At 61.0% G+C, this 25,497-nt stretch overlaps 6 protein-coding genes across 6 annotated transcripts; 4 read left to right on the top strand and 2 right to left on the bottom strand.

Moving 5' to 3' along the window:
• Positions 1-619: 619 nt before the first annotated feature.
• Positions 620-3,403, top strand: BXZ73DRAFT_88187 (cytochrome P450; the record flags this gene model as incomplete). Its single annotated transcript, XM_048024860.1, has 9 exons — positions 620-736; positions 857-994; positions 1,088-1,145; positions 1,398-1,509; positions 1,975-2,026; positions 2,128-2,210; positions 2,269-2,638; positions 2,688-2,872; positions 2,929-3,403. The coding sequence occupies 9 exons, from the start codon at positions 620-622 to the stop codon at positions 3,401-3,403; spliced, it is 1,590 nt and encodes a 529-aa protein (XP_047881240.1).
• Positions 3,404-9,327: 5,924 nt separating this feature from the next.
• BXZ73DRAFT_41701 (uncharacterized protein) lies at positions 9,328-11,061 on the top strand (the record flags this gene model as incomplete). The annotated part of the gene is made up of 13 exons (XM_048018818.1): positions 9,328-9,370; positions 9,429-9,471; positions 9,526-9,598; positions 9,668-9,717; positions 9,774-9,797; positions 9,850-9,939; positions 10,006-10,088; positions 10,150-10,369; positions 10,424-10,448; positions 10,503-10,574; positions 10,626-10,690; positions 10,741-10,843; positions 10,906-11,061. 13 exons carry the CDS (start codon positions 9,328-9,330, stop codon positions 11,059-11,061), a joined length of 1,047 nt encoding a protein of 348 aa, XP_047881239.1.
• A 2,037-nt stretch (positions 11,062-13,098) lies between these two features.
• BXZ73DRAFT_98146 (MFS general substrate transporter) lies at positions 13,099-15,237 on the bottom strand (the record flags this gene model as incomplete). Its single annotated transcript, XM_048027610.1, has 14 exons — positions 13,099-13,171; positions 13,228-13,473; positions 13,525-13,571; positions 13,628-13,671; positions 13,721-13,798; positions 13,854-14,000; positions 14,052-14,195; positions 14,257-14,335; positions 14,399-14,502; positions 14,569-14,581; positions 14,641-14,700; positions 14,758-14,802; positions 14,862-15,174; positions 15,224-15,237. 14 exons carry the CDS (start codon positions 15,235-15,237, stop codon positions 13,099-13,101), a joined length of 1,407 nt encoding a protein of 468 aa, XP_047881238.1.
• Positions 15,238-15,636: 399 nt separating this feature from the next.
• On the top strand, positions 15,637-19,131 carry BXZ73DRAFT_98145 (protein transporter SEC24; the record flags this gene model as incomplete). The annotated part of the gene is made up of 13 exons (XM_048027609.1): positions 15,637-15,683; positions 15,740-15,771; positions 15,827-16,601; positions 16,653-16,986; positions 17,053-17,256; positions 17,311-17,415; positions 17,472-17,751; positions 17,802-17,972; positions 18,030-18,325; positions 18,390-18,527; positions 18,587-18,781; positions 18,831-19,049; positions 19,111-19,131. 13 exons carry the CDS (start codon positions 15,637-15,639, stop codon positions 19,129-19,131), a joined length of 2,817 nt encoding a protein of 938 aa, XP_047881237.1.
• Positions 19,132-19,538: 407 nt separating this feature from the next.
• BXZ73DRAFT_41515 (heme oxygenase-like protein) lies at positions 19,539-20,432 on the top strand (the record flags this gene model as incomplete). The annotated part of the gene is made up of 4 exons (XM_048018786.1): positions 19,539-19,853; positions 19,914-20,042; positions 20,108-20,262; positions 20,318-20,432. The coding sequence occupies 4 exons, from the start codon at positions 19,539-19,541 to the stop codon at positions 20,430-20,432; spliced, it is 714 nt and encodes a 237-aa protein (XP_047881236.1).
• Positions 20,433-22,736: 2,304 nt separating this feature from the next.
• Positions 22,737-24,337, bottom strand: BXZ73DRAFT_98143 (uncharacterized protein; the record flags this gene model as incomplete). Its single annotated transcript, XM_048027608.1, has 8 exons — positions 22,737-22,979; positions 23,197-23,271; positions 23,347-23,461; positions 23,540-23,669; positions 23,724-23,826; positions 23,882-23,944; positions 24,006-24,145; positions 24,277-24,337. The coding sequence occupies 8 exons, from the start codon at positions 24,335-24,337 to the stop codon at positions 22,737-22,739; spliced, it is 930 nt and encodes a 309-aa protein (XP_047881235.1).
• Between the last annotated feature and the right edge of the window lie 1,160 nt (positions 24,338-25,497).

The following is a 25,497-nucleotide window of genomic DNA, read 5'->3' as shown; positions in this document are numbered from 1 at the left end:
CAATCGGTCCTCCCTTTCACTCTGCGCCCACCAGTCTCCCCCGCGACTGCTCGCACGGCCCGTGTGCGTCCTCCCGCCAATCGCGCACTCTAGAGTCTAAACCCTGAAGCGCACAAAGCGCGGCCCCGCCCTCTGTCCTTTCTGACCCCCGCGCTTGTACCTTGTACGGCAGGCGGCTGCCACCGAATCCGCCGTCGCGCCCTGTGTAGACGATGGCCTGCTCTAGCTCTTTGGTCGGTAAACGCCGGGGATACGGAGGAATCTGGGGAGGGTGATCTGGGGATCGGGGAGATCCAGACCACGGGCGCGGCCGACCGCCAACCGCCAACGAGGCCGGCAATCCAGTCACTCCTTCGCAGCAAGCGTGACCGCCGACCCTGCGTGGACCCTTCACCCGCCAGCGTCGGGCCTCTGCCGCCGCCGCCCGTCGTCGCAGCTGGGATGGCCGCACGAGGCTCGACCGCCCCCGCCCCCCGTGCGCCCAACCACCGCTGCAAATTCCGCCTCTTACTCCCAATTCCTTCCGCCCTAGCCTTTCTCATCCCCCTCCCGCTCCTTAGTCCGACCCTGCCCGCTCCTTCTCTCTCCTCCCCCTCCAGTCCCCTTGCCTTCCCCTACCATGTCCGCCCTCCTCCACTCGCCCGCCTTCTTCGGCTTCTCCCTCGTCGGCCTCCTCTACATCGTCCGCTGGCTCTCCAACAACCGGCGCGAGGACCTCTCCAAGCTTCCCAGCGCGGTACGTCCGCCTTCCACGCTTACCCGATCCTGTCTCTCCTCCTCGGGCACCCATCTTTCCGCCATTCGGCCCCCGGTTCTTCCAGTGTCCCACTCTGACGCCATCCTTCCATCTCTCCAGCCCCGTCGCCTCGCACACTGGCTCTGGGGACACGAGCTCCTCACCTTCCACGGCCAGGCCACCGAGACCTACACCAAGTGGGCATCCCAGGTCGGGCCCTTCTTCAAGGTCAAAGGCGCCCTCTTCCACCCCGACATCGTGCGTGCTCGTCTTCCACCGTTCGGAGCGTGATGCGCCCCGGGCCCCGCGTGCGTTCGTTTGCTGAATAGGTGCCCGTCTTCGCGTCTCCAGATTGTGGCCGCGGACCATGCCGCCGTCCAGCACATCTTCCAGAACTCCGAAGACTACGGTGAGCAAACGCTTGAACTCTGTCCACGCTTCCCGTCTTCCACGGATACGAAAACGCGCATGCATTCACTCTACTGTCGCTCGTCGCAGCCCCAATCGCCTTCCGGTGCCTGTTCCCTTCAGCGCTCCTTGCTCGCTGTCTCCGGCGCGGAGCGCATCAGTCCTAGCAAGCATCTGCTCTGGCTGCCCGGGGCCCCTTCCTTCCTTCTCGCGCGCGGAATCCAATGTCTGACGCCTTCGTGTTTGCCCACAGTGAAGTCGCCGGCATTTCGCCCGCCCGTGGCCAACGTCCTCGGCAAAGGTCTCGTCTGGGCGGAAGGCGAAGACCACAAAATGCAGCGGCGCATTCTTGCGCCCGCCTTCTCGTAAGTCTCCGCTCCATCTTCGCACATCCGCCTGGATCCGCGTCTCTGGTCTGCGCCCGTCGCGTCGCGCGGCGGCCATCTTCCGCTTCTGTGCTTCTTTCGCGGCCGCTCAGTCCGCGCCTTCTCTTCCTCTCTCTCCCTATCCCCTCGTGGGCCCCCTTCGTGCGGTGCCCACGGAAGGACGGACTGGCTCCCTGCCTTCTGTCGCCGCCCGTCGTCGGGCCAGCGCGATGAGTGCAGCCAGAACGGATGAGCTCCCCGAATCGGCGGCATGGTCGGTTGTCACACCGTGCCGCACGTCGCCTCCGCCGCCCCAGGGCGCGCGCAGGCGTTGAGTAAGCGGCGTGGAAGATTGCGCGAAACCGCTGCTGGGTGCGGGAGCTGTGTCGCCTCCCGCCCGCCCCCCGTGCACGGACCAAGTACTGGACGGGCTGCACGACATGCTAACTCTCTTCTCCCGTCCAGACCGGAGGCCATCAAAGGCATGGCGGACGACATCTCAGAGTGCTCCGAAAAGGCAAGTCTGTTCCCATATTGGGTCTCGCCCGTGTGCTTACGAAAGCCTGTTCTCGTCATCCCCTCCCCGTCTCCACTGCCCCCGCCGCACACACTCTGCAGCTCGAGAGCAGGCTAACGAACCACGTCCTCTCCGCCGGTGGCTCCGTCACCGTAAACATTCTCGAATACGTCTCCACCGCTACGTGAGTCCGCGCTATCCCCCCTCGCGTACCTCTCTGGATATAACATCCGCCTCAACAGACTCGACATCATCGGCCGCGTAGCGTTCGGACACGATTTTAAGGCCGGCCAGTCGGCCGAGGCCAAAGCGATCCGCGCGTCGTGGGAGGGCCACGTGAACACCGGCCTCGGCTTCGAGGGCTTCGTCGCGATGCTCGTCCTCCGCGCGGTGCCGTTCGTCACCGCGCTGCTCACCAAGCTCCCCGTCGAGGGCGTCCGCGCGGGCGGGCGGATCCGCGAGATCACGACGAAGCTGAGCATGCGCCTGCTCGAGAGCGGCGTCGTCAGCGAGAAGGGCCGCGACATCATGAGCATCCTCCTCAAGGCCCAGAAGGAGCAGGAGAAGGCCGGCGGCGGCGCGAAGCTCACCGAGGAGCAGATCGTTCACAATGTGAGTGCTGTGGGGGGTTGGGTTTGGGGCAAGACTGACGGTCAAGCAGGTCAACACCTTTATCATGGTCGGGCACGAGACCACTGCGGGCTCGCTCGCTTTCACCCTTCTCGAGCTCGCCCGCCACCCAGACGTGCAGTCGCGCCTCCGTGAAGAGATTCGCAGCACCGGCCGCGATCTCAGCTACGACGACGTCCAGCGCCTGCCTTTCCTCGACGCCGTCGTGAAGGAAGGGTGCGTCTCGTCCCCGTCTTCCCGTTTCTGCCGGCGTCACTCACGTTGCTCGCCAGCCTGCGCCTCCACCCCGCGTCCCCGCAAACCGAGCGCGTCGCGCTCCGCGACGACGTCATCCCGCTCAGCATCCCCATCAAGACCGCCTCCGGCGAGACGCTCAGCTCGGTGCGCGTCCGCGCCGGCCAGGTGTTCCACATCCCGTTCACGACGATGCACGTCGCGCCCGCGGTCTGGGGGCCGACCGCGGCGGCGTACGACCCCGCGCGGTGGCTGACGCCGGGCGGCGTGCCGCCCCCAAGCGCGCTCCCGCACGGGTGGAGCGGGCTCGTGACGTTCTGCGACGGCCCGCGGAACTGCATCGGGTACCGGCTCGCGGTGTTCGAGTTCAAGGTGCTGCTCGCGACGCTCGTCCGGGCCCTCGAGTTCCACGAGACGACGGCGGAGGTGCACGCGAAGATCTCGCCGACGCTCCAGCCGGTCGTCGACGGGCGCGGGGGGATGCTCCCGCTGCACGTCGCGCTCGCGGCGTGAGCGGACGGGGGGGTGCGCGCGCGGATTGGATGGCTTTAACGCTGACGCGACGAACGACTGACTGACTGACTTGCTCTCGACTCTAAAGAACCCGCTAATACCCCGACTCTTGTGTAGCGTTACCCGTGCTGTTACTGTACATCTCCCGCCCCCGCATCCGCCCCCGCCGACTCCGAAGCGTCGGAACTCACTGTCGTTTACTCCTGCCTTAATCTCTCAGTCTCTTTAGGTAGCTAGTGCCCCGCAATTCTCGATATCCTTATCTCGTCCTTCGAGGGCGATGGCGGTCGCGACGTCATCGCGGCGCATCACTTGCTTTGTGCTAGACGCGGATCGTTGGGCGCAGCGGGCGCCCGGGGCCGTCGAACAAGGCCGCACCTTGATCTGTCCACTCGACCCAGTGCGCACTTGCAAGGGTCGGTCGCGCCGGCTCCGCACGTTCGCAGCACCAGAAGGAAAGAAGCGCAAGCCGTCGTCGTTCGCTCCGCCGCGCAGTATGTGCACATGGTGTGCTCTCTGCTGAGGCAGACAGACGCGGCCATTGATATCCTGATTCCTGGAGCCTGCCTGAAGGCCGGGCGTGCACTACTCCCGCCCCCTCAAAGCCCCCTCCCCGCGCGCACACGAATCTGATCTTTGAGCCGGTTCTAGCCTGCTCGTTCGATGTCAGATTTGACTGCAGGCTTTTCGAAGTTCCCGGTTCGAGGGGTGGGTGCTTTCATAAGAAGCTGGCCGGATGGCGCGCGCGGCGGCCGCCAGCGCCGAGGCACGGGGCGAGCAAGTAATTACAAGGGGAGGCCCGGAAAGGGGACAAGGCGCCTCCGGACGAGGCTAGCGCGCAGCGCTGCTCTGGAGAGTTGAAGGTTTTGATTCTTGAACGTTGACGTTGAGAGGTTCGACCCAGCTAGCGTCGGCTTCGCGACGGCCACGCTAGGCGTTTTTTGAGCGGGCGGAGAGAGGAGAGTCGAGCCGTGATGTTGGCTAGTGTCACTACGGGCATCATCTGTTGGTGTCCTTTCCAGCGCACGCTGAGAGCTCCCCGAAGCGTTCGCTCGCTCCCTCGCTCGACGGCGCGCACGCGGTTCTTCTCCAGCGGGGTGCTTCACTATGAGGCGTATGGGCGCGCGGACATCGGTCAGTTTTCGGTGCTTCGCGAGAGACCGCAGCTGCGTACGTCGGCCGAGGGCTTCTACGGCCGCGATGCGCGCCCCTCGTGGCGCGCGGCGAAGCGCGCTGTGGGAGCCCGCGCGCGCGCGGGGAGCGCGGCGGCGCACACTGAGAAGAACGAGGGGGGGGGGGGGGGGGGGGGGTTAAAATTTGTGATCAGGAGAGCGGGTGCGCAAGGCTCCAAGGGAACCGCGCACGGGCGCAGGTGCGTGCGCGCCGTCGAGCTGCGTTGAATTCTGCCACAGGGACCGATGGATGTCTAGAAAATGGAAAAGGAGGCGGAGGCGAGCCTGGCCAGGGAGAAACTCAGAAGAACTCACGGGCTCGTGGGAAGGACGGCGCGCGGCGGGTGCAGTAAACCCTCGGTCATAACGGAAGGCGACGGCGGCATCGCCGCGCGCGCCCGAGCGCGTTCTCTTCGGGCTCGCAGGGCGGGGGCCGCTCCCCGCGACGACGGACGAGCCTACGGCATCCATTGCACGCGTACCTGCTCCTCATGTCCCTCCCATCTTCGCGGAAACGTCCCGTCGTCGCTCTTCGACGCTGGCGGCCCGGACGATCTGGCGGTGCGGGTAGCCTCGTGCTCAGTCGCCATGTACATACACAGCGAAGGTGCGCGATCCGCGCGCGATCTCCCATGTCATACCTATCCCGTCACCCAGCCCGCCAGGAGAGCGCGGGGCGGGCGGGACGGTGGTGCCGGCGAGGTCCGTCTCGCCAGAGCCTTGGGGCCCTGGGGCCTGCCGTTGGGCGCGGCAGTGCCGCGTTGTGACGCCGGGTGGTTCGCGCGCGGGTGCTGCCTGCCGTCTATATTTTGCCAGGCGTGTGCGCTCACGTACGTGGGGGCGTGTCAGCGACGAGACCGCCGTGGGTGCCGCATCAGACTCCAGAACTCGCAGCACGAGCATTCGCGTCGCCTCAGCCTGATGCGGCCGCTAAGTTCTCTGTTGAACGTTGACATCCGAGGGGTGCGCGGAGGCGTCCTGAGAAGGCGGTGGTGGCGCGGACGCGTGGCGATAAACAATACAGTTTCTTTCAATGCGAGTGCGCATGTGGCCATGGGTTCCGTTGAAAGGACGACAGACGCGGAGTGTATTCATGGTCATGTGCGTGCGCGTACGGTATGTTGGGACACCGGCCTGGAAGCCCCACTCGTGGGTTATCAGCCGCTGGCGGGCGGAATGAGCGCCGCCCCCGGACCCCTCCCTCCTAGCGCACGCCTGGAAGACGGCAGTTGGAGATAGAAGACCGGTGTGCGGCGGCAGGTGGACCGCGCGCGCCCCCCGGTGGACGTGTATGTCGCGCTCGTAGACGGTCTTCCATGGCGGGGAGAGGGTGGGGAAGGCAAAACATAGTCGGACTAGCGAGATCCAGCTGGTGTCACGGCGTATCTGGGTCACTGGGCAGCAGAGCTGGTGGACTGCGATAGAGTGCCGAGCTAGGAGGAGTGAGTGTGACATGATCGACAGAGCTATGTCGAATGTACGACGTACCGCGTAAACGGTGGAGGAGTTCACCGAGCGCCGGCGCGGCGCTCAGCCACAAGTACTGTAACTCATTTCGGACGGGGATCAAAGTCCGCCCACCCTGAGAGAGAGACGACGGGGCATGGCCTGCGGGGAACGAGCGGCGACCGTGAACGTGGATGCGAAGGGCGTCGGGGAGGCGGCACGCCCGACCGATTTAGTCCAGCTGTACATGTGCGGGGTGCCGGCGGAGGTCGGGGGCGGGCCAAGCGACGAGCAGAGTGGCGACAGACCCGCTAACTTCGGGGGCACAAGACGGCGACAGGAGCGGGAGCGAGGAGGCTGACGTCGTCTGGCGAAGGTGCGAGCGGGAACCGAAGGTTGGTTGGTGTGACCATGTCGGTGCTGTTAGCCACCTCGCTCGTGCTGAACGCGCTTCCTCCTGTGCAGGACACAACTCCGCGACGCTCCTTTCGGTCCTCGGAGATGCCCGCTCTCCTCAGGCTCGACGGGTTGATCTCGTTCAGGGCGTTTCCCAGGAACGCTTCCGCGCCTCGGCTAGCTCTAGTACGATCAATCGTCCTTAGCGTACTGCACTCTAAAGCAAGCACGACGTGCAAAAACTTACCCGAGCTGACAGTCACGCAAAGCGTGGTGATGGGTGCCACCAGGCGTCGCGTAGGCCCCTAACATATCCGCATGTCGACTAGGAATCTATGCCACCGTACTGGCCAGAGGTGTGAACCATTGAAAGTCGCGACAGCAAAGTACTAGACCGTGAAGGGTTACCGGCAAATTCAAGTGGCAGCCGTATTAGAAGAGTGTCCCCACTGGGATTAGAACAACCATGTCGTCCGAAGCGAACTGAAGGGCCAGTGGCCGAGACCGCAAGTGGGTCGAGATGACGCCTCGCCGGGGCGAGGTCAGTACGAGGATCAGCGCAAGTCGCCAAACGATGTCAGCGGGAAGGTCCATAAGCAATTGGTATCCTGTATTCCAGCTTTTTTGGTGCGTTGGCGAGCTCGGCGATGCCACGGTCCGGAGGCTCGGGAGTGCGGGCGGAGACCTCATCAGCCTATCGTTCACGTACATCCAGCTGCCGCAGGCCAACAGGTCGCGGGGGACATCCATACTTGCTGACGTGCCAGATAGCGTGGCACTGGCGGTGTGATCGCCGACGGGGGCAGTGAGAACTGTACGTGACCCCGCACGATCGCAGCGGGTCGCGAGGCGGGGATCTGACAAGAGGGCGGGCGCATCAGTCTGCCCGCGCGCAGGGTCGGCCGACGGGAGCCGTACATTCGCACCCACAAGTCCCAAAGGGTCATTCCCGCCTTCGCCGAGCCAGTCGGGGAGGGCTGGTTCGTGGACTGGACGCGCCTGGGTGGAGTCCGGAGGGAATGTTCCACGTTCAACGTTGTCCCGCCCCTTGAACGAGGCCCGTGAGGCATCCGACGTTGACGGATTGACGGGGGGCGGGACGGGCGGACTGCGAGGGCCGTGGGTACCGGGGGAGGTGCGTCTGGCGCTACATCACAGTGGAGACGAGGGAGGCTCACCGTACCAGCAATACATGGGACTCGGAGGGTGTCAGCTTCATCGACTCTAGCATTGTGGGCCATCATGAGCGCTGAGCCGTTCTCCCGCACGCTGTGTAATCTCCCACTGGTTGGAGCGCTCTATTGCTGCATCTGTGGGCGACGTGGAACGCGCCCAGGTACGCGTGCAGTTTGTGACGGGACCCCATAAAATTTCCTGCAGAGGTCTGGTAAGAGCTCTAACGAACGGGGACGAAGGGAACATGTGGACATTCAGAAGGTGTTCACGGTCTTGCCATCTTGGACAAATGAGCGTGGTGGCTTGCAATGAGATGCGCCTTGCTTACAGAAAGGCAATGATGCCACTTGCACGTGGTCCAGGCTCGCCCACGGTGTCTGGGCGCTAACTCTGCACACATCTCTTCCCGATCCCAGTCCCCAGTCGCGGGCTGCTCCTCTCCTCGCTCGCGAACCTTGGCCCATTTTTAGAGACGCTCCACGGAGATGGTTCCCCGGCGAGACCGTCTGAGATCATCCCTAGAACGATCGCCGTGACATCTGCTGGAACAGAAACGAAGCACCGAGTATGTTTTTCTTCTTCATCTGAAGTCCACGTGCCCTCTCGGGCATTCGAACCCTCAAGCTCGTCACACCGGACATGAATACGAGAATCAGTGGGTGCGCATTCGCAATACATCCGTCTATATGAAGCTAATTACTACAATGTTCATCTACAGCCATCGTCGACCTCCGCGGGGTCGATCTGCAGCCGCACCAATCGTGGCGGCGGGCGCACAAGTGAGACAGCATCCGCCAGGGCGGGAGGAGGGGCAGAAGCTGCACCCTGCAGAGAGCGCGTTCGAACTCCGTGTCCTGCACGCCACCTCGTTCGGGCCGGCCTCCCACGCCATGCTCGGAACCCTGCGCACCCTTCCGCGCCGAGCCCCCCTTCGCTCCCCACCGGGCACCTCGCTCTCCAGCTGCGGTCGATCCCTCTTCGCCCTCCGCGCACGGCCCACGGCGTGCTCTCTTCCCGCGCGCGAGCAGCGTCGCCGACAAGCCCAGCCGTGGACGACGCGAGCACACCAGCGACGGTCGGTCAGGGCGACGAACGGTCGCGCCATGCGCCGTGCTGCGCGAGGTCTCCACGCGCCGCAAGAGCGGCAGCACCTCTGCCGCCCGCGTTCGGAATCCGAGGAGTCCCAGCCAGCGCCTGCGCGCCCGGCAGCACTCGCCGCCCCGGCCTGTCTGCGCGCGCACCCCCTTCATGTCCGCATCCTCCACCTTCCCGGCGGCCTGGCCTGCGTTCGTCTGGCCTGCCCTCTGCCCCGGCTGCCCACACGCGCGGGGGCCAGAGGCGAGCGAACACCCCGCGCGCAGGCCGCGATCGAGGAAGCTTGCAAAGAAGCGTCGGGGGGCGGACAGCGAACGGCGGGAGGAGGATGCCCCGCGTCCGAGGAAGCTGCCCCGCTCCAGCGGAGGATGCGCGCACGTCTCGCCCGATCCGGACGACGAGGCCCAGCGCGCCACTCATGGGCAGGTTCCCCGCGCCGCCGCCCCGCCCATATAGCCAAGTCCCTGCTGCCTCCCGCCGGCTGGCCTCCTGCTCGTCCCCCGTCCGCCGCCGAGCTGTGTCCCCACCGCGCTACTACTCGACGCTAGCCCCGTTCCGCCACCCGCCGCCGCCCCAACCTTGGCTAGTCTCCCTCAGTTCCACCCCCTCGGCAACCCAACCTTCAGCGCCCCGAGCACCATGGTCAACTGGCAATCCCCAGACGAGATCGCCAAGGATGGAGGTGGGCCTCGAATCCTTCTCCATCCCGCCGTACGCTCACATTGTCCTCTCTCCTGCAGAGGCCTTCGGCAGGTTCATGCACTGCTTGCTCGGCCTGTACATGTATGCGCCGCCGCCATCCTCCACCTCTACGGCTTGTGCTCATTCATCCTACAGCTGGGAATTTGTCACGTCTCTCTCCTTTGATTGGGAGTACATGACCGGAAAGCGCAAGTTCAAGTGGCCGATGGTACGTTCTTCGCGTCCCTCGATGCCCGGAAGGCGTTGATGCTGACGCGGTTCTGTCCTTGATGCTCAGATCTTCTACTTTGGGGGTCGATACGTCCTCCTGTTCGCTCTCATCGGAATGTATGCACGCCACGCACCCCATTTGACCCCGAGCTGACGGCGCGCATCCTTTTCAGTGCCGTCGCTCTGAACGTCACGAGGTATGGACACCGTTATGTCGACCTGCTTTCGACTCACCCCGAGTCGCCGCAGCCCAGTCAATTGTCAAGCGCTGTACACCGTCAACCAAATCTTCGGGAATGCCGCCATCGGTCTCGCTAGCATCAACCTGTCCTTGCGCACGTGAGTATCTCGACTCCCATACTTCGATGCAAATAGAAGCCTACGTTGCCCACGTGGCTTTTCTAGCATGGCAGTCTGGTCCCAGGCTTGGTACATCGTCGTTCCCTTGGTTGCCCTCATCATCGGGCATTGGTCGCTGCTGTTGCACGGTACGTTGTAGTTGTAGGAATGCATGTTCGACAAACACACAGTGACTGAACCTCGGAACAGGTATCCTGCTGAAGGCGGCGTGGATCCCTGGGACGGGCTGCGCGATCACTTACACCAGCAACACCATCCTTGCGGCGACTTTCATTTACTCCATGTGCTTCGACTTCTGTGTTCTCACCCTTGCGGCCGTCAAGCTGGGCGTTGCAATGACTCCGCGGAGGGATAGGTCCAGAATCGTGCAGCTCATCTTCCACGACGGCCTTATTTTCTTCGTAGTCGCGTAAGCCATTTTACGACCTCGCCTCGATAAGTCTCTCAATGATCATTCGTGTAGGTTTGTTGCGAATCTCATTGCCACGGTGAGTCGTGTTCACATCGCCTTCACTTCACGGAAGGCTTAGCTTCGTTTGCAGATTTTCATGCTGTTGAATCTGAACGCCGTGATGTCGATCATCGCGAACGTTCCCGCGGCTGTGGCTTCGACGGTATGACTCAACTATGCGGAGTGTTTGACCGAGAGCTGACCTCTGCCCAAGATCGTCGCCTGCCGCGTAGTCCGCCGTCTGGCTACGTACACTAACGAGGGGGCCGAGTTTATCGGGTCAGTACATACAGTGTCGACGTGAGTGTCTACGCTGACATAGAGCGCAGATCAACGCGTGCTTCGACTTTGGCGTTCACAAGTGGCACTCGCTTCATCTCTCGCGGCACGATATCAACGCAAGAGAAGAGAGTTGAAGATGTTCACCTGCCGGTATGTCGACGCTGGTTTGTCGCTTTCAATACACTTGCGAATGCTTACTGATAGTAATGCAGATGGAGAACTTCGAGGCTGCTCCAGGGGACGCCTCTCCCACCGATTCGTTCGTCCAGTACGATGCTGCGGGAAGAATCGTCAAGCGAGGCAACGCGGACGACTTCGACTTGGAGGCTCGATCGTCTGAAGACCACAAGCAAGCCGAAGCGCAGTAGACGAACCCTTCTCACCAAATTGCACACTCATTCCGTCTACGCAAGTCTCCAGACTGTATTGTCGCCCTCGCATTCGTTCCCAGCCCTTGACCGTATCTCGTTTTCTTGCTCTTTCCTTGGTGGTCGTCCTTCCGTAGCCACCGTCGTAGGACGCTGTCGTGTCATCCGGTCATCTCGGCCTCGTCGACTAGAATGGTTGGCGTCCTGCCTGTGGTGTTCGGCTGCCAACGCGGCCGTCGCCCGTATGGCATGCCCCCTCCTCTATTGTCAGTGGACGAGCAAAATTGGATACCCGCCGTTGTCTATTTCGGTCACGCGACGGTCCGATTGAGCCCTCGAACCTTCCCGCGACTGGTCATCCCTCGACACAACACGAGCTTCATCGGCAGCGCCCGCGTCAAGGTTTGCGTCGGCCACGATCGCGTCCCTCTCGCTTCGCTCTCATCAGCATGGCTCCTGCCGCTCATCGATCATCCCCGCGCTGGCCGTGGACGAAGACCTTTCGACGACTTCTCGCGGCGAACCCCCGACCGATTGCATGGATGCCGCTGCGGGAAGACTTGGGCGGACGTCGAAGGCCGGCGTGTCGTCCCGCAATCTCCGCCGCGCCTGCAATCCTCCTCCGTTCCGGCTATTTCTTGTCCGCTTCTTCCTTGTATACTCCCCTTCCACGCGCTCTGCACCCGATATAAGTACTGTACCGGCTATATTCGCCCCGTGATACCGTATATCTTCACTGCGCGGCCCCCGATACCCTCACCCAGTGTAGTCTGTCCTTACAGTACCAATACTTGGTAGAAGCCAAGGTATAAACGTTGTACGCTCGCACGCTTTCCTGAGCCCCACCCGCGAGATCCCTCGAGCCGCCGTACGAGAGCTCCGCGGCGGCGGTTAGATCTGTCGATCGGAGGGCCGGTGTCTTTCTGTCTGGTTTTTCTCTGTGGTGTTCCAGGCGAGAGCACGCGCTGCGGAAGGTCTAGAAGGACCGGGGCTGACTGGGAAGATGGCCGCGCGCGCGCACGCAGTACATTGCAAGGTTCGGTCTAACTCGCACAGGCGGCCACCGTGCAGCTGGCGAAGAAGCTCTGCGCGGAGGTGTGCGTGCGTACGCTCGGCGCGCGGATCCTGGGCCTTCTGAAGTTCTGACTCCCCCCGCTGCGACGCGATCAGCGGCATTGAGACGTGCGCGGGCCGGGCGATGTCACGGTCCAGAGGCAGAGAGAGCTGGGTAGTGCGGACGACCCTGATATACAGTGGCCGGAGGTCCGCGGGTGCGCGTGTGTCGGGGTAGGGGAGGGTTCGACGCCAAGCCTGCGCGCGCGATGTACATATGTGCCATGCCGTATACATAGCCAGGAGCGCCTGGGTAGGCGGTCGAGAAGCAGGGCGGGGCGCACCCGGTGCTTGGTGTACACTGCACTCGCGTGGGGGCAGATGGTACCCGGAGCTGGATCTGTGAGAATCGAGAGCTCGCTGGCTGCGCGACGCGGAGGCCGGTCACCGGGCGGGGGCGCCGATCGGAGCTGTGCGGTGAGTACTGGTGCCGCCGTTCGAGCTTCGGGCGGGCGGCCTTGAGAGAGCGAGATTGGCGGTTCGCGCGCCCTGCGCACAGGCAGGGACGGCTGGGGAGGCGCTCTGGGCGGATGTGTTGGGAGCGCGAGGGGAGGCGCGCGTGGGTGTGGGAGCCGTTGGTATTTTGTTTTTGCTCGGGGAGGGCGTGTGCGTACGCCTGGGTGCGTCGGGTCGATGGTATTCCAGACTGGCCAGACAGGCGGCGGTGTGTCTCCAGGTGAGGAGGGCCGTGCGTCTACGGTTGCGGGCGCGGGGGCTGCGCGCGCCGCAGTTCTGCGTGATGTCAGTACGTTCGACGGATCGACGGATCGACAGACGCGGGGCGGTGGAGACGCTCCGTAATAAACCGACACGCGATGGGGGAGATGAGAATAGGATGCCATAGAACGAATCTAGAGCAGACGCAACCGAAAGCAAACCAGCATGCCCTCTACATACACGCGCCTGACTGGCCGCGCGAACTTATCAGTCCGCGCGCCTCGCGTCCCGCGGGACCAGCAGCCAGAGGAAGAGCATGAACACCATCATCGAGACGAGTCTGTGCGCCGTCGACGTCAGCGCGGGTGCGGGCGATTGCACGGGAGGGAGGCTTACAACGGCTGGAGGGCCTGGATGCCGACGCGGGACGCGAGCACGCCGGTGAGGAAGGGGAGGAAGGCTGAGCCGGCCTGGCCGAAGCCGGCGATCCAGCCGATCGCGCCGGTGAGCAGCCGCGGCGGGAGGACGCGCGCGGACTGGTTCATGACGATCGGGTAGAAGGGCCCGAGGAGGAAGCCGACGAGGGAGACGGCGACGGCGCCGCCGATGAGCGAGGGGACGAGCCAGACGACGAGCTCGAGGCTGGAGGCGGGTGAGAAAGGGGGGAGGAGGGGGTTGGAGGGACGGACGGACCCTATGGCGATGAGGCCGTAGACGACGATGGCGCGGCGGTCGCCGAGCTGAGTGGTGATGGTGTTGGTGAGCGGTGGGCGGTGGATGGAAGAGGGGGACGTACGAATTTGTTCACCGGGAGGAGAACGACTCGGCCAAGAGTAAGTCCTAGGGTACTATGAGGGTCATATCGCCAGGAGGCAGGAGAGGCACGCACCGCCGAAGAATCCGGAGGAGATGTATCCGGACGAAGGCCCCCCACCACGAAGGTTGATCACGTACGTGACAATCCATCCTGATACACGTGAACCAGTGAGCTTGAGAGGGGATAAAAGAAGCGGGAAGCCGACCTCCAAGCGTGACCTCCACGCCGACGTAGATGAAGATGAAGAATGCCAACAAGTGCAGGGAACGCAGCTTGAACATCTGCTTGTACTTGTTGCCGCCACCCTCATGCGATTCATGTGTGGGCGTTTGGCCGATCTCAGCGAGACAAGCTGAATGCACGAAGTGAGACGCCTGAGGACTCGCGTGATAACGAAACATACCGTCTTGATCCTTGAAACGGAAGGTGACGACGATCGAAATCAAGTTGAAAAGCGCAAGACCGAGGGAGCACAGAAAGTGGAACGACCACCGCTCGAGCTGCGCAAACTGGGTGGCGACGAGGGGAGCAGAGAGCGCGCCCAGACCTGGTGTGAGTGGGTGGTCAACCACTGGATGGTGTGGGGAATGCGGCGCGACGGTACTGACCGTAGACCGCGTGAAGGACGCCCATCTTCGTGGCCGCGTTGTCTTTGAGTGATGCCACGAAGCCGTTCGCGCCCGCATCCTGCGAGCGCGCGTCAGTTCGTCTGATACATCCGATTCAGGAGGTGAAGCACGTAATGCGCACCTGGAGCGACAGGCCGAAGCCGTTCACAAGGTATCCAAGGACGAGGACGGGAAACGGCGGTGCCGGGGCATCGAGGCAGTACCCGATGACCTGGGCGAGACCTCCTGTATATCGGCATTTGAATTAGGACGGCTAGCAGAGTGTGGGGATGTGCATATTAAGAGCCGCACCGATGGCCATGACCTGGGGCGCCCAAAAGTGAGCCTATCGGGGAAACCTCGGAGATACCAAGAACCACCTACTTTGCCGAACCCGAGACGGTCAGTGAGCCACACATTCGCAGCGGCGGCTGAAACGAAGCCCTGAAAGCACCTGATGTCAGATGTGACATGGAGGCTGCCAAGGAGGGGCCCACGTACAATGCAATTGAATACGAAGATGAGTGAGACGACAGCATAGTTGACCTGGGCAGTCGAGTCAGTCGCTAGTTAGAGGGTGGCCGTGGAGACCGGAGGGAACACACATGGTACACGCTCTGGATGCGAGGGAGCAGAGGCCCCGTGGTACCGTCGTTCCAGCCCGCGAGGAAGAGTGTGCCGCAGAGGACCGCGAACTGGATCTTAGCCTTGCGGCGCATCGACGGAGTGAGGGCTGGTACGGCAGTCGCAAGATCCTCAGGCGTCGGCGAAGCTGGAGGAGGACTCGACTCGAGGATCTCGAGGCTCTTGCGAATGCTCCTGGTGTCGCCGTTGAACACCCCGCCGGGCGTGATGGGCTCGTCTGGTGGGTGGGGCGAGCGAGTGCGGACAGAGCACATCTCGACTTCGGTGGCAGTACTTTGGGAGCATCAGCTGGATAAGGAAAAAAGAACGGGAACATGCGTACGCTGTGAGAGACATGGTTGCGATTCTAGGGAACAAGGTCAGAGGAAGATTGGGTCCAGCTGGTTTTATACCCGGAGCACGCGCGCAGGAATGGGATCGACGGAGCGCTAGTCGACACAATTGCGACTAGGTGCGAAATGCGATCGCTGCGGCGTCGGAAACCAGCTCTTGGCGTCCCGGTCTGAGGCCGGCCGGCTGTCCGTACTCGAGCACGGCGACGTGGAGAGCAGGGATGAACAGGCTCTCGCAGTCGTGGCCGGCCACTGAGAAAGGCTCGACAAGCGCGCGGGCAAGGCACGTTAGCGATAGGCGCCCACGACGTGTCGCGTGTCGGCTGAATTCACGCCTTTGCGCAAGCATCCGCGACTTACTTTCCACTCTCTCCAGCTGTCCTTCTCCGTCCCTTCCTCTCCCATGGCCTCCCCTGCTCAGCAACTTCCTCCAGGATGGGCGGCAGAATGGTCAGTCTCTCAGCTTCACAGCCCCTCTACTTCTCTAGACATTGACTGTCGCACAGGGATCAAAATGCCCAACGCTACCTCTTCATCGGTGAGTCCCATCCATACATCCTTGCGCATACACCCGCCCGAACTTGCGCGGACAGAAACCGCGACCGGGAGGACGCAATGGGAGCCCCCCTTCCCCGATCCTGAAGGCATGAACCCCGCGATGGCACAGGCACCAAGCACATCCCCTCCTCCCCAGCCCTCGAAGCGTAGGCAGTATGCCGCCGGCCAGACCCAGGCATACTATGGCGCCGACACCATGGGCCCACCAGCGCCCTCATACGGCCCAGGACCCGGCCAGCCTGCTCAGCCCTCCCAGCTCTTCACCCCTGGGCTCGCAAACGACGGCCAGTTCTCGCAGCAGCAGATGGGCGGCCAGCCCGGCCAAGCCCCGTACTACGTCGGCGGGCCTCAAGAGCCTGAATACATCAACGCGTCTGGCTTCGGTCAGGTCCCAGCGTATCAGCCAGGCGCAGTCGACCAGCTCGCCGGCCAGTTCTCCCAGATGGGCATGGGCCAGCAGCCGGCGGGTCTCCGGCTGCTCACCACGAACCTGCTCAACGCACCGCCCGAACCTCTCGAGCTTCACCGCCCACCACCTGCGATAATTCTCCCACCGAACGCGGCGGTGTCGAACTCGCCATTCTCGAACTCGGACTCGTCGTACCAGCGCTGCACGCTCAACGCGATCCCGACGTCAAACTCGCTTCTGAGCAAGGTCAAGATCCCACTCGGCCTCGTGATCACTCCGTACCGCTCGCTCAATGAAGGGGAGGAGCCTGTGCCCCTTGTCACGGACACGGTTATCGCGCGGTGCAGGAGATGCAGGACGTACATCAACCCTTACGTGCAGTTCATCGATGGCGGCAACCGGTGAGTCTTCCTACGCCCTTCACCCACCCCCACGCGCCTGACACGGTGTAGCTGGCGATGCTGCATGTGCTCAATGTCGAATGAGGTTCCACAACTCTTCGACTGGGACCAGGTCCGGAATCAGCCCGGCGACCGCTGGGCGCGCGCCGAGCTCAACCACGGCGTCGTCGAGTTCGTCGCCCCCACCGAGTACATGGTCCGACCTCCACAGCCGGCGGTCTACGTCTTCCTCATCGACGTCAGTCACAACGCGATCGAGTCCGGCATGGTCGCGACCGCGACACGCACCATCCTCGAGAACTTGGATCGCATCCCGAACGAAGACTCGCGCACGAAGGTCGCGTTCATCGCGTACGACGTGTCCCTTTACTTCTTCTCGCTCCCTGTCGGTATTCGCGTCCTGTTCCACGCCCGTTCGTGTTATATTGATATCTGCATCGCACTTCTCTAGGCCGGCACAACTGACTCTCAGATGCTCGTTGTCTCGGATATCGACGACGTGTTCTTGCCGAAGCCAACGGACCTGCTTGTCAACCTTGCGGAGAGCCGTCCAGCAATCGAGCACCTGATGGGGAGGTTGAATGATATGTTTCAAGAAAACCACATCATTGGGAGTGCCATGGGACCTGCTCTCCAGGCTGCATTCAAGCTGATGGTGAGTGGATGTATGCACATGTTAGGGGGCTGTGTTCTCACCGGGATGTCATAGTCGCACATTGGTGGCAAGATTGTCACGCTCTCTGCCAGTCTTCCATCGCTTGGCGCTGGTGCTCTGAAGAACAGGGAGGATCCTAAGGTCTTGGGCACGTCCAAGGTAAGTTCACGTTCGCAATTCCGAGTCTCGGTGTCTCAATGTAACTTCTGGTGTAGGAGTCTGCACTACTCCAAGCCGCGTCGCCATTCTACAAGACATTCGCCATCGAGTGCTCAAGAGCCCAGGTGGCCGTCGACATGTTCTTGTTCAGCGCCGCATACCAAGATGTGGCGACCCTCGCTTGCTTGCCCCATTACACCTCTGGCCAGACTTACTTCTACCCTGCCTTCAACGCGGGTCGGACGGATGATGCTATCAAGTTCGCGCACGAGTTCGGCGAAATGCTGGCGATGCCTATCATGCTGGAAGCTGTCATGCGTATTCGCGCCTCGAAGAGTGAGTTCGTTGTTCTGTGCACTCAGATCGCTCTCCTTATCCCCTGGCAGACCTACGCATGTCGTCATTCCATGGCAACTTCTTTGTGCGGTCAACGGATCTCCTCGCCATGCCCTCTGTTCCCCAGGACCTGTCATACGCGGTCGAGATCCAGATCGAGGACAACATCACTGCACCCTTCGTCGTTCTCCAGACTGCCATCCTTCACACAACCTGCTACGGTAAGCTCTTAACGTCCTATTCAGCACTGCTCCCTTAACTGATCCCGTCCCCCACAGGCGAGCGCCGCATTCGTGTCGTCACCACTGCGCTGCCTACGACGAGCAACCTTTCGGACTTGTTTGCGTCTGCAGACCAAGTCGCGATTGCGACGCTCCTGGCGAACAAGGCAGTCGAGCGCTCGCTCACGCACAAGCTCGAGGACGCGCGCGACGCGCTGTTCAACAAGATGGTCGAGATCTTGTCGGCTTACAAGGGCAGCATGACTGCGGCAGGTGCAGGCGCGAGCGCACAGCTTGCGATCTCGGAGAACCTGAAGATGTTGCCTGTTCTCACGCTTGGGCTGCTCAAGAATGTACGTGCATCGGCATTACGATCCTCTAGTGCTATGCTGAAGCAGACCGCATTCCTTGATATAGGTTGGCATCAGGCAAAGCGCGCAAATCCCACCAGACCTCCGCGCATACGCCCAGTGCCTCCTTACGACCCTCCCGCCCCAGACCCTCATGCCCTACATCTACCCTGCATTTTATTCTCTCCACAACATGGCTCCAGAGGTTGGTCTTGTGTTGTCGTTGCATATTCGTCGGATTGATAAGCTTCCTTGCGTATACAGTGCGGTACGGTCGGCGAGCAGGGCATCATCATGCCCAAACCCCTTCCCCTTACTTCAGAATGTCTGGAGCGCCACGGCCTTTTCCTTATCGAGGACGGCCAGACGATCTTCCTCTGGGTCGGTCGGGACGCTATACCGCAGCTCATCATGGACGTCTTCAACCTCCCCAGCTACGAGGTTCTCCGTGGCGGCAAGGTTCGTACTTCTGTTCTCATTCACTTACTCTTGCTCATCCCGCACATAGACCACGCTGCCCCTGCTCGATAACCCGTTCTCACAGCGAGTCAACGGCGTCATCCAAAAGACGCGCGAGATGCGCCGGGGCGTGTACCACCCACATCTGTACATCGTCAAGGAGGACGGCGAGCCGCCGCTCCGTCTCTGGGCCCTCAGCTGCCTCATTCAGGACCGCGCAGACGTCCTACCAAGCTATCAGCAATTCGTTTCGCAATTGCGCGACAAGGTACGTTCTTACTTTTCTATCACGACCACTCTTGTGATGACAGCTGATGGACTCCTCGCAGGTGAACGGGTCGAGTTACTGAGGTGTCGGTGGCGGTTGCGTGGACGAGGACGACTTGACCTCGGTCGGAGCCTGGGACGGAGGAGAGACCAAGTGCGCAAGAACGCAGGAGGAGAACCGCGCTTGTGTGCCAGTATATCGTATAAAGTATGATTGCCCCCGTGTGGACTTCTCATTCGTGTTTTATCTATTCTAGACTCGCCGTTGTTCGCGTTCGATTTCTAGCCCTCCGTTATTCCCCGTCGTGTCCAAGTCCTCTTGGCCACGTCGCGCTGAGATATGCGCTGGGCCTTTTGCATGCGATGACGTCAGCTCCACTGTCTCACTCTGACCAGATCCCGTTCACACGTTATCTCCTCCCATCTGGAACCCCGCCTTCTCCCTCCGAGTCCTCACCAGGACGTTCATCGTCAACATCCCGCAAGCACGATGGCCCCTTCGCTCACTGAGCACCTCACCTCCCTGCGCACCGCCCGCCCGTACGCCGCCGCGACCCAGCACCCGTTCCTGCACGCCGCCGGCACCGGCACGCTCCCCGCCTCGACGCTCTCGCTCTACATCGCCCAGGACCGGCGGTACGCCGCGCACGCCTACCCGCGCTTCCTCGGCCAGCTCCTCGCCCGCGTCCCGTTCGACACCGCCGTGAACGCGCCGCGCGACCCCGCGGAGCGCCTCGCGGGCGTGCTCTTCGACGCGCTCGCGGCGGTGCGGGACGAGGTCCGGCTGTTCGACGCGCTCGCGGGCGTCGGAGGGGAGGCCGGCGGGGAGGGGGAGGAGGGACGCGATGTGGAAGGGAAGGGGGAGGGGAGGATCCCGCCGCTGGGGCGCTGGCCGGAGCGGCGCGCGACGCGCGCGTACGCGGCGGAGATGGCGCGCGTCGCGGCGTGCGGCTCGCTCGAGGACGGGCTCGTGTTCCTGTGGGCGATGGAGCGGGTGAGCGTGCAAGCTGCGCCTTCTGCTTCTGTGAGGACAGAGGCTGACACCATTTGTGAGCGTAGGTGTACCTTGACTCTTGGAAGTACGTCAAGAGCCTGCACAGCACAGAGGTGCAGGGCACCAGTGTGATTGCACCTGTGGTTGCAGAGCTGGCTGACCACTGGACCTCTCCTGAGTTTGAGCAGTTTGTGGAGATCCTTGAGGGCTTGGTGAATGAGTGAGCATCCAACATACTGTGTGCTATGTTCTGTGCTCATGGTTGTCTGCTATAGCTGTGGAATCACACCTGTAATGGCTGCATTCAGAAGGGCTGAGGAGATTTGGGCAAGGGTGATTGAATTGGAGACAGATTTCTGGCCAGATGTTACAGAGGGTGATCTTAACTAGGGTACCACGAGAAAGGAAGAGAGTTCAATGCATATATGTGGAGGAGTGTGTTCTGGTGTTAAACAAACCAGGGGATCAGCTTCTACTAGATGATATCAAAAGGGTTGGGTGCCCTTAGGATCTTCTCAGAAGCACTCTGATCAACAAGTGTGAGATCCTGATCTGAAGTGCACACAAAGGCTAAGCTTACCAGTGGCTTTCCAGAATGGATACTCTTGTGATGTTTCTTGAGTGAAGTTTTTCTAGTGCACCTCTTTCCACAAGTGTCACACTGATAAAACATATGATAGTGGGAGGTTTTGAGATGGACCAAAGCATTCCAATGAGTAGAGTAGGTGTTGGGGTCTAGGTGTTGATGTAAGTCAAGTCTAACTACTAGCAGTCTAAGGGCACTCACAAGGAGGGTCACACTGCAAACATATAAATTCATTCTGGGCAATTTTATCAACCCAGAACTGGCAACAACATACTTAGTTAGAGAAGTATGATTAAGAGGAGGCAAAATCACCTTAAAGAACTTCTCAAGTTCTTGTTTTGCATAAATACTCATCCACCATATTTCCTCTTGGATAAACTGAAAATCTAACATCAGCAAGAGTCCTCCAGAGATACACAACAGCTTCTACTCACACAATTCTCAAGTGATGGAGAATTGCAATCAAGGCCCTGAGATCAGGTGAGTACTCAGATTCAACAAATGCACTTGAAGCAATACTCACCTCATTGGCCTGACCATCCTGCTCATTAGTGTAAGCTGGTTGCATTCCCATCCCCTGGGACTTGATTCAACATGAGGTAGAACACTATCAAGAGGGTTTGCTCACATCATATGGAGTAGGGTCATTCTGTGGGGTTTCCACCAAAGAAAGGTGATTAAATTCCTCCAAAGAGGCATTAGTTCCCATGTTTGGGGCTTCAGTACCCATAAATGGGTGTTGACTACCCAGAAACTAGAGACAAGACTTGTGAATCCACAGTGAGTACACTGCACAGACCGCAGACTACATACTTCGGGTATGGCACCATCGGCACCGAGGGAGGGGTGGGGCCCTCCCCACTCAGACTGATCTGCAAGGTGGTAGAGGACCCCAGGTGAGTCCCCTCGTGTCGATTCCCCGTATCGGAAGGAAGTGGATCGGGTACGAGTACCTTGCGGCGCACTCGTGCCATTGGGCCAACTCATCATAGAATATAACAAACTGGTGCTCCACAAGTGAACACGAGCCAGAACAGGGGTGCGGAAGCCGGGGGAAGAAAGGGAGGCTCACCAGATATACGCGGAGAGGGTGCACAGGATATGTGGAGGGGGACCTGGGGGACATGGAAGGGCAACGCCTCGCGTACTTATACTCCTGGCAGAGCGTCGAAGACCGAACGCGAACACTCACGAACCCCCGCCTGCGCAGTGCTGCAGTCCCGCCCGCGTCCTCGTCTATCCGGCGAACGGCGAGCGCACTCGTCCTAGTTTCCGTGGGCCGTCAGGGTCCAAGTCCATGTCGCGGGCGCGCCAGGACTCGTTCGGGCGGCGGTGGGGGTACTCGGGTCTCGCGTGTGGAGAAGGGACGACAAGCAGTGTAACGTACGTATCGCCCCTCAGACACCGTCGTCTTCTTGCGCGTCATGCGGACCCAACGCGGTCTGCGCGCAGGGCGAGCCGTGTCGAGAGTCGAGAAGGACGCGGGATGACAGGCTGCAGCCTGCTGCACGCGTTGCAGGGGATTCGAGAAGCGCGAAGTCAAAGCCGGACTGAATGCGCGAGGATGCCTTGGTGCGGGAGACTTGCGCGCGCGAGGAGGGACGGACGAGACGCGCGGGCGGGAGACATGGATGGATTGGGCATCGGGATGTGGACGGGCGATGTGGACGTCGGTGGAGGAGACGCAAACCCGTCCGAGCGCCCGTGGACGCGTCGGATTTCCGCAGGCGCTCAAAGCGTTTGGCGCCAATTTCGAACAATGTTGACTCGCCATGCATTACCCTCTGTGTCTGTGCTGTGGCTCGTGGGAGGGTGTACCAATTAGGCGTCAGTTTGGACCCAAATTATCACAGATTGAATGCATGACGTTCCACCACTGAGATACGCTTGACCAGTGACTCGACAGGACTCGACCATTGATTACCACTGCCTTCATAAACACGTTCTGTACACGAGGCCTTGAAACGCTTCCGATATTCGTCGAATACATAACCGTAAGTGGATAGACCACGGATACAGCCACCCATCGCCCTTCCACGGACCATACCGCGTACGTCCGCCGACCGATTCGTGAGATCCAACGGCGAGATTTCATGCATCACCGTATTTCAGGCCGCCCCGCACGACCCTACTTGCTTCTCAACGTCCTCCAACCCGGCCTGCGACGCGCGGTGGAGCGCAGCGCGAGGGTCCGACACCGTCCCGCCACGCCGCCCGGTCGAAGCCGCGTCCCCGAGGCTGATGCTGATGTGGGACGCGAATTGGACCGGGGTCGTCGACGTCCCGTCCGCGGCGTCCCCGGGGACGAGCCGGAAGTGGGAGAGGACGATGATGGAAGTGGGAACCATGTACTGCCGCGCCCCGCGTAAGTGATCGAGAACGTTCGAGGGGTTCGAGGTCAAGCGGGGGCCGACGGCAAGGGCGGTGCCATGCGGGGTGCGTGCGTGTGTGCGTGCGGTCCGTGTCCGTGTCCGTGGTCGTGGATTGAGGTAGTGCGCAGTCCAGGGTTCAGACGCATCGTTAGTACAGTTCGGAGGCCCGAGCCAGCGGAAGGGGGCTGGGGCTCACCGTGAGCGGTGTTTGGATGTTGAGCATGACGTGGAGGCCTGGGTGCCCGCGCCGTTCCAGAACGAGGCCGATGACCTAGAATACAGGTAACAGGCGAACTCTGTCGGCTTCGGCGGGCGCGGGGCTGCAGAGAGAAGTTTGGGGACGTACGTTTGCGGCGGTGAGCACGGCGCCGGACTCCACGACCATGAGGATGGTGGCCCTGTAGGGGCGGTCGCGGCCGGCGTTAAAGGTGAAGATGCCTTTGACGAGGTGGTCGACATAGCTGCATGGAAGGAGGAGCGGGGGGGCGGAGAAGCAGTGAGCATGTATCCTGTTTAGAGCGGGGCGGGAAGATTCTTACGCTAGTCGCCCGGCGATGAGCGCAGTGCAGAGGGTTGTGTTCACGACGCCGAGGACGGTGGTGGGCATAGGAAGGATCTTGCTGAGGGCGTCGTAGTTCGTGGATTCCATCGCGGACAGAATCCCAGCCACTGGAATTGTTCTTCCTCAGCAAGGACGTTTCGACTGAATCAGACTTGGCTCACCGAATCCCACGATCAAAAGAAGTACCGGGATAACGACCACCCGATAGTCGCGGCTCCAAACGACCCACACGCGCCATATTAACACAAAATCCCCGAGGGCTGTCTGCAGAGAAGTATCAGCGTCGAAGATGGAGCGCACATAATCCGGAATACCACACATTAATCTGGGAAACCGCGACCGCAGACTGCAGCACGCGTGGGGGGACGGTCCCCGTCATGGTCTCGTACAGCAATAGACACATATGGGCAGTGGCGAGCAGGAACATGGTGTCGGCCACATACAGAAGGGCCCTGTGCGTTGGCAACAACCGCCGGGATGTCCTGCAGGTCCACGCTTCGTTGGACGAAACCCTTCACCGAAGGATGGAAGGGAACGCACAGCTGTATGTGGAGGATCGCGATCATGAGCACACAGTCGGCACCTATTGAGCACGGAATGGCTGTCAGTCTACGTTCCGGGTCTAGGGTGACTGGTGTCCATCGAAGCGAGTCGACTATTCGGCCTCGGCTTCCAGCTGGCGCACATCATCACCCGTACAGGGACTGGACGTACCATAGAACAGGCTCTCTCCGAAGACCTTCGCATAGTTCAGCTGCTGGGCATACGTGATCATAGTAAGTATAGGATGGGGAATTTCCCTGGATGAAGGTTCCGAGGACGATTCAGAGCCCTGCTTCGCCTTCGAGACCATGATATATAGGAAAATCGCGATTGTCGATATCCGGGTCGCAGCGCAGGTCAGCCAATAGACACTGTGCTCTGACTCGAAAAGTAGGGTTGGGAGAGCGCAATTAATGCGAGCCGGGGTGGGGAAGAGCATTGTCAGCATCTATCGATCTATCATAGCAAGGACACATAACAGCACATAATGACAGGGAGCGCCTGATGATACTTACCAAGAGATCTCCGAGAGAGTATAGTTAACCTTGATTCCCAGATAGCATGTGGCCCGCGCGTCTTCTGACAAGGCGAAACACTGAGGGGTCAGATATATCGTACTGAGCGTGAAGTTATTCTCGCTCACTTTGTGGTGATTCGTGAACCGCTGAATAACGCATAGTATCGTAACTCGTCGCCCGGATGAGGCGAGCTGCACCTCTGTTCTGTAATTACCGACTGTCGATCCCGCATGACCACTTGATAGTACACAACCAGAAATGCGCTCTAGTCGTGCAATGGTGTTAGAGGGGATGCCAAGAAATGTCTTGAATCTTCGTCTTGCGCCCACGTCCAAGTGAATGATCCGGGGCGGTATCGGAGACAGAACATGGGTACTGCCCTCATATTAGTGGGTGGATGCGACTGTGGGTCGAAGCTGTGTGGCCTCGGGCAAAGTCACCGAAGTGCAAAAGGCAGACTCACCGGTGAGCGCCCACTGCGCTGGCGTGGAGCGCTCTACCACGTGACACCCATACGTCAGCACTCAAAGGGCGCTGGTTTCAAACTCTCTCCCAACCACGATCGCTTTCCCCACTTGAAAGCTTGATCTCTCATACAGCGATCAGCTCAACGGCCGAAACTCGGGAGCCGTTCCATGTGGGTTCCGCGACGACCGTACGTACGAATATATCGGATTGATATTGCGGTTTGTTTCCAGATCTCCGAGGAGACGTTCACCGCACTTGCATGTGCGCCATGAGGTCTCCGAATGAAATATACGCTCGATGACGACGACCGGACCACATTTGTGCACCCCCCTCTTCGCCATGGCGCACGTCATACTGGGGCCCACGCGCCGTGTGTATGACGCACAACCCCTATGCTTGATGCATC

This window comes from Epithele typhae (genome assembly GCF_022376455.1).
Source record: "Epithele typhae strain CBS 203.58 chromosome Unknown BXZ73scaffold_6, whole genome shotgun sequence".
Lineage (NCBI taxonomy): Eukaryota > Fungi > Basidiomycota > Agaricomycetes > Polyporales > Epitheliaceae > Epithele > Epithele typhae.
Note: the sequence above shows the minus strand (reverse complement) of the source record. Positions and strands in the feature narration are given on the sequence as shown.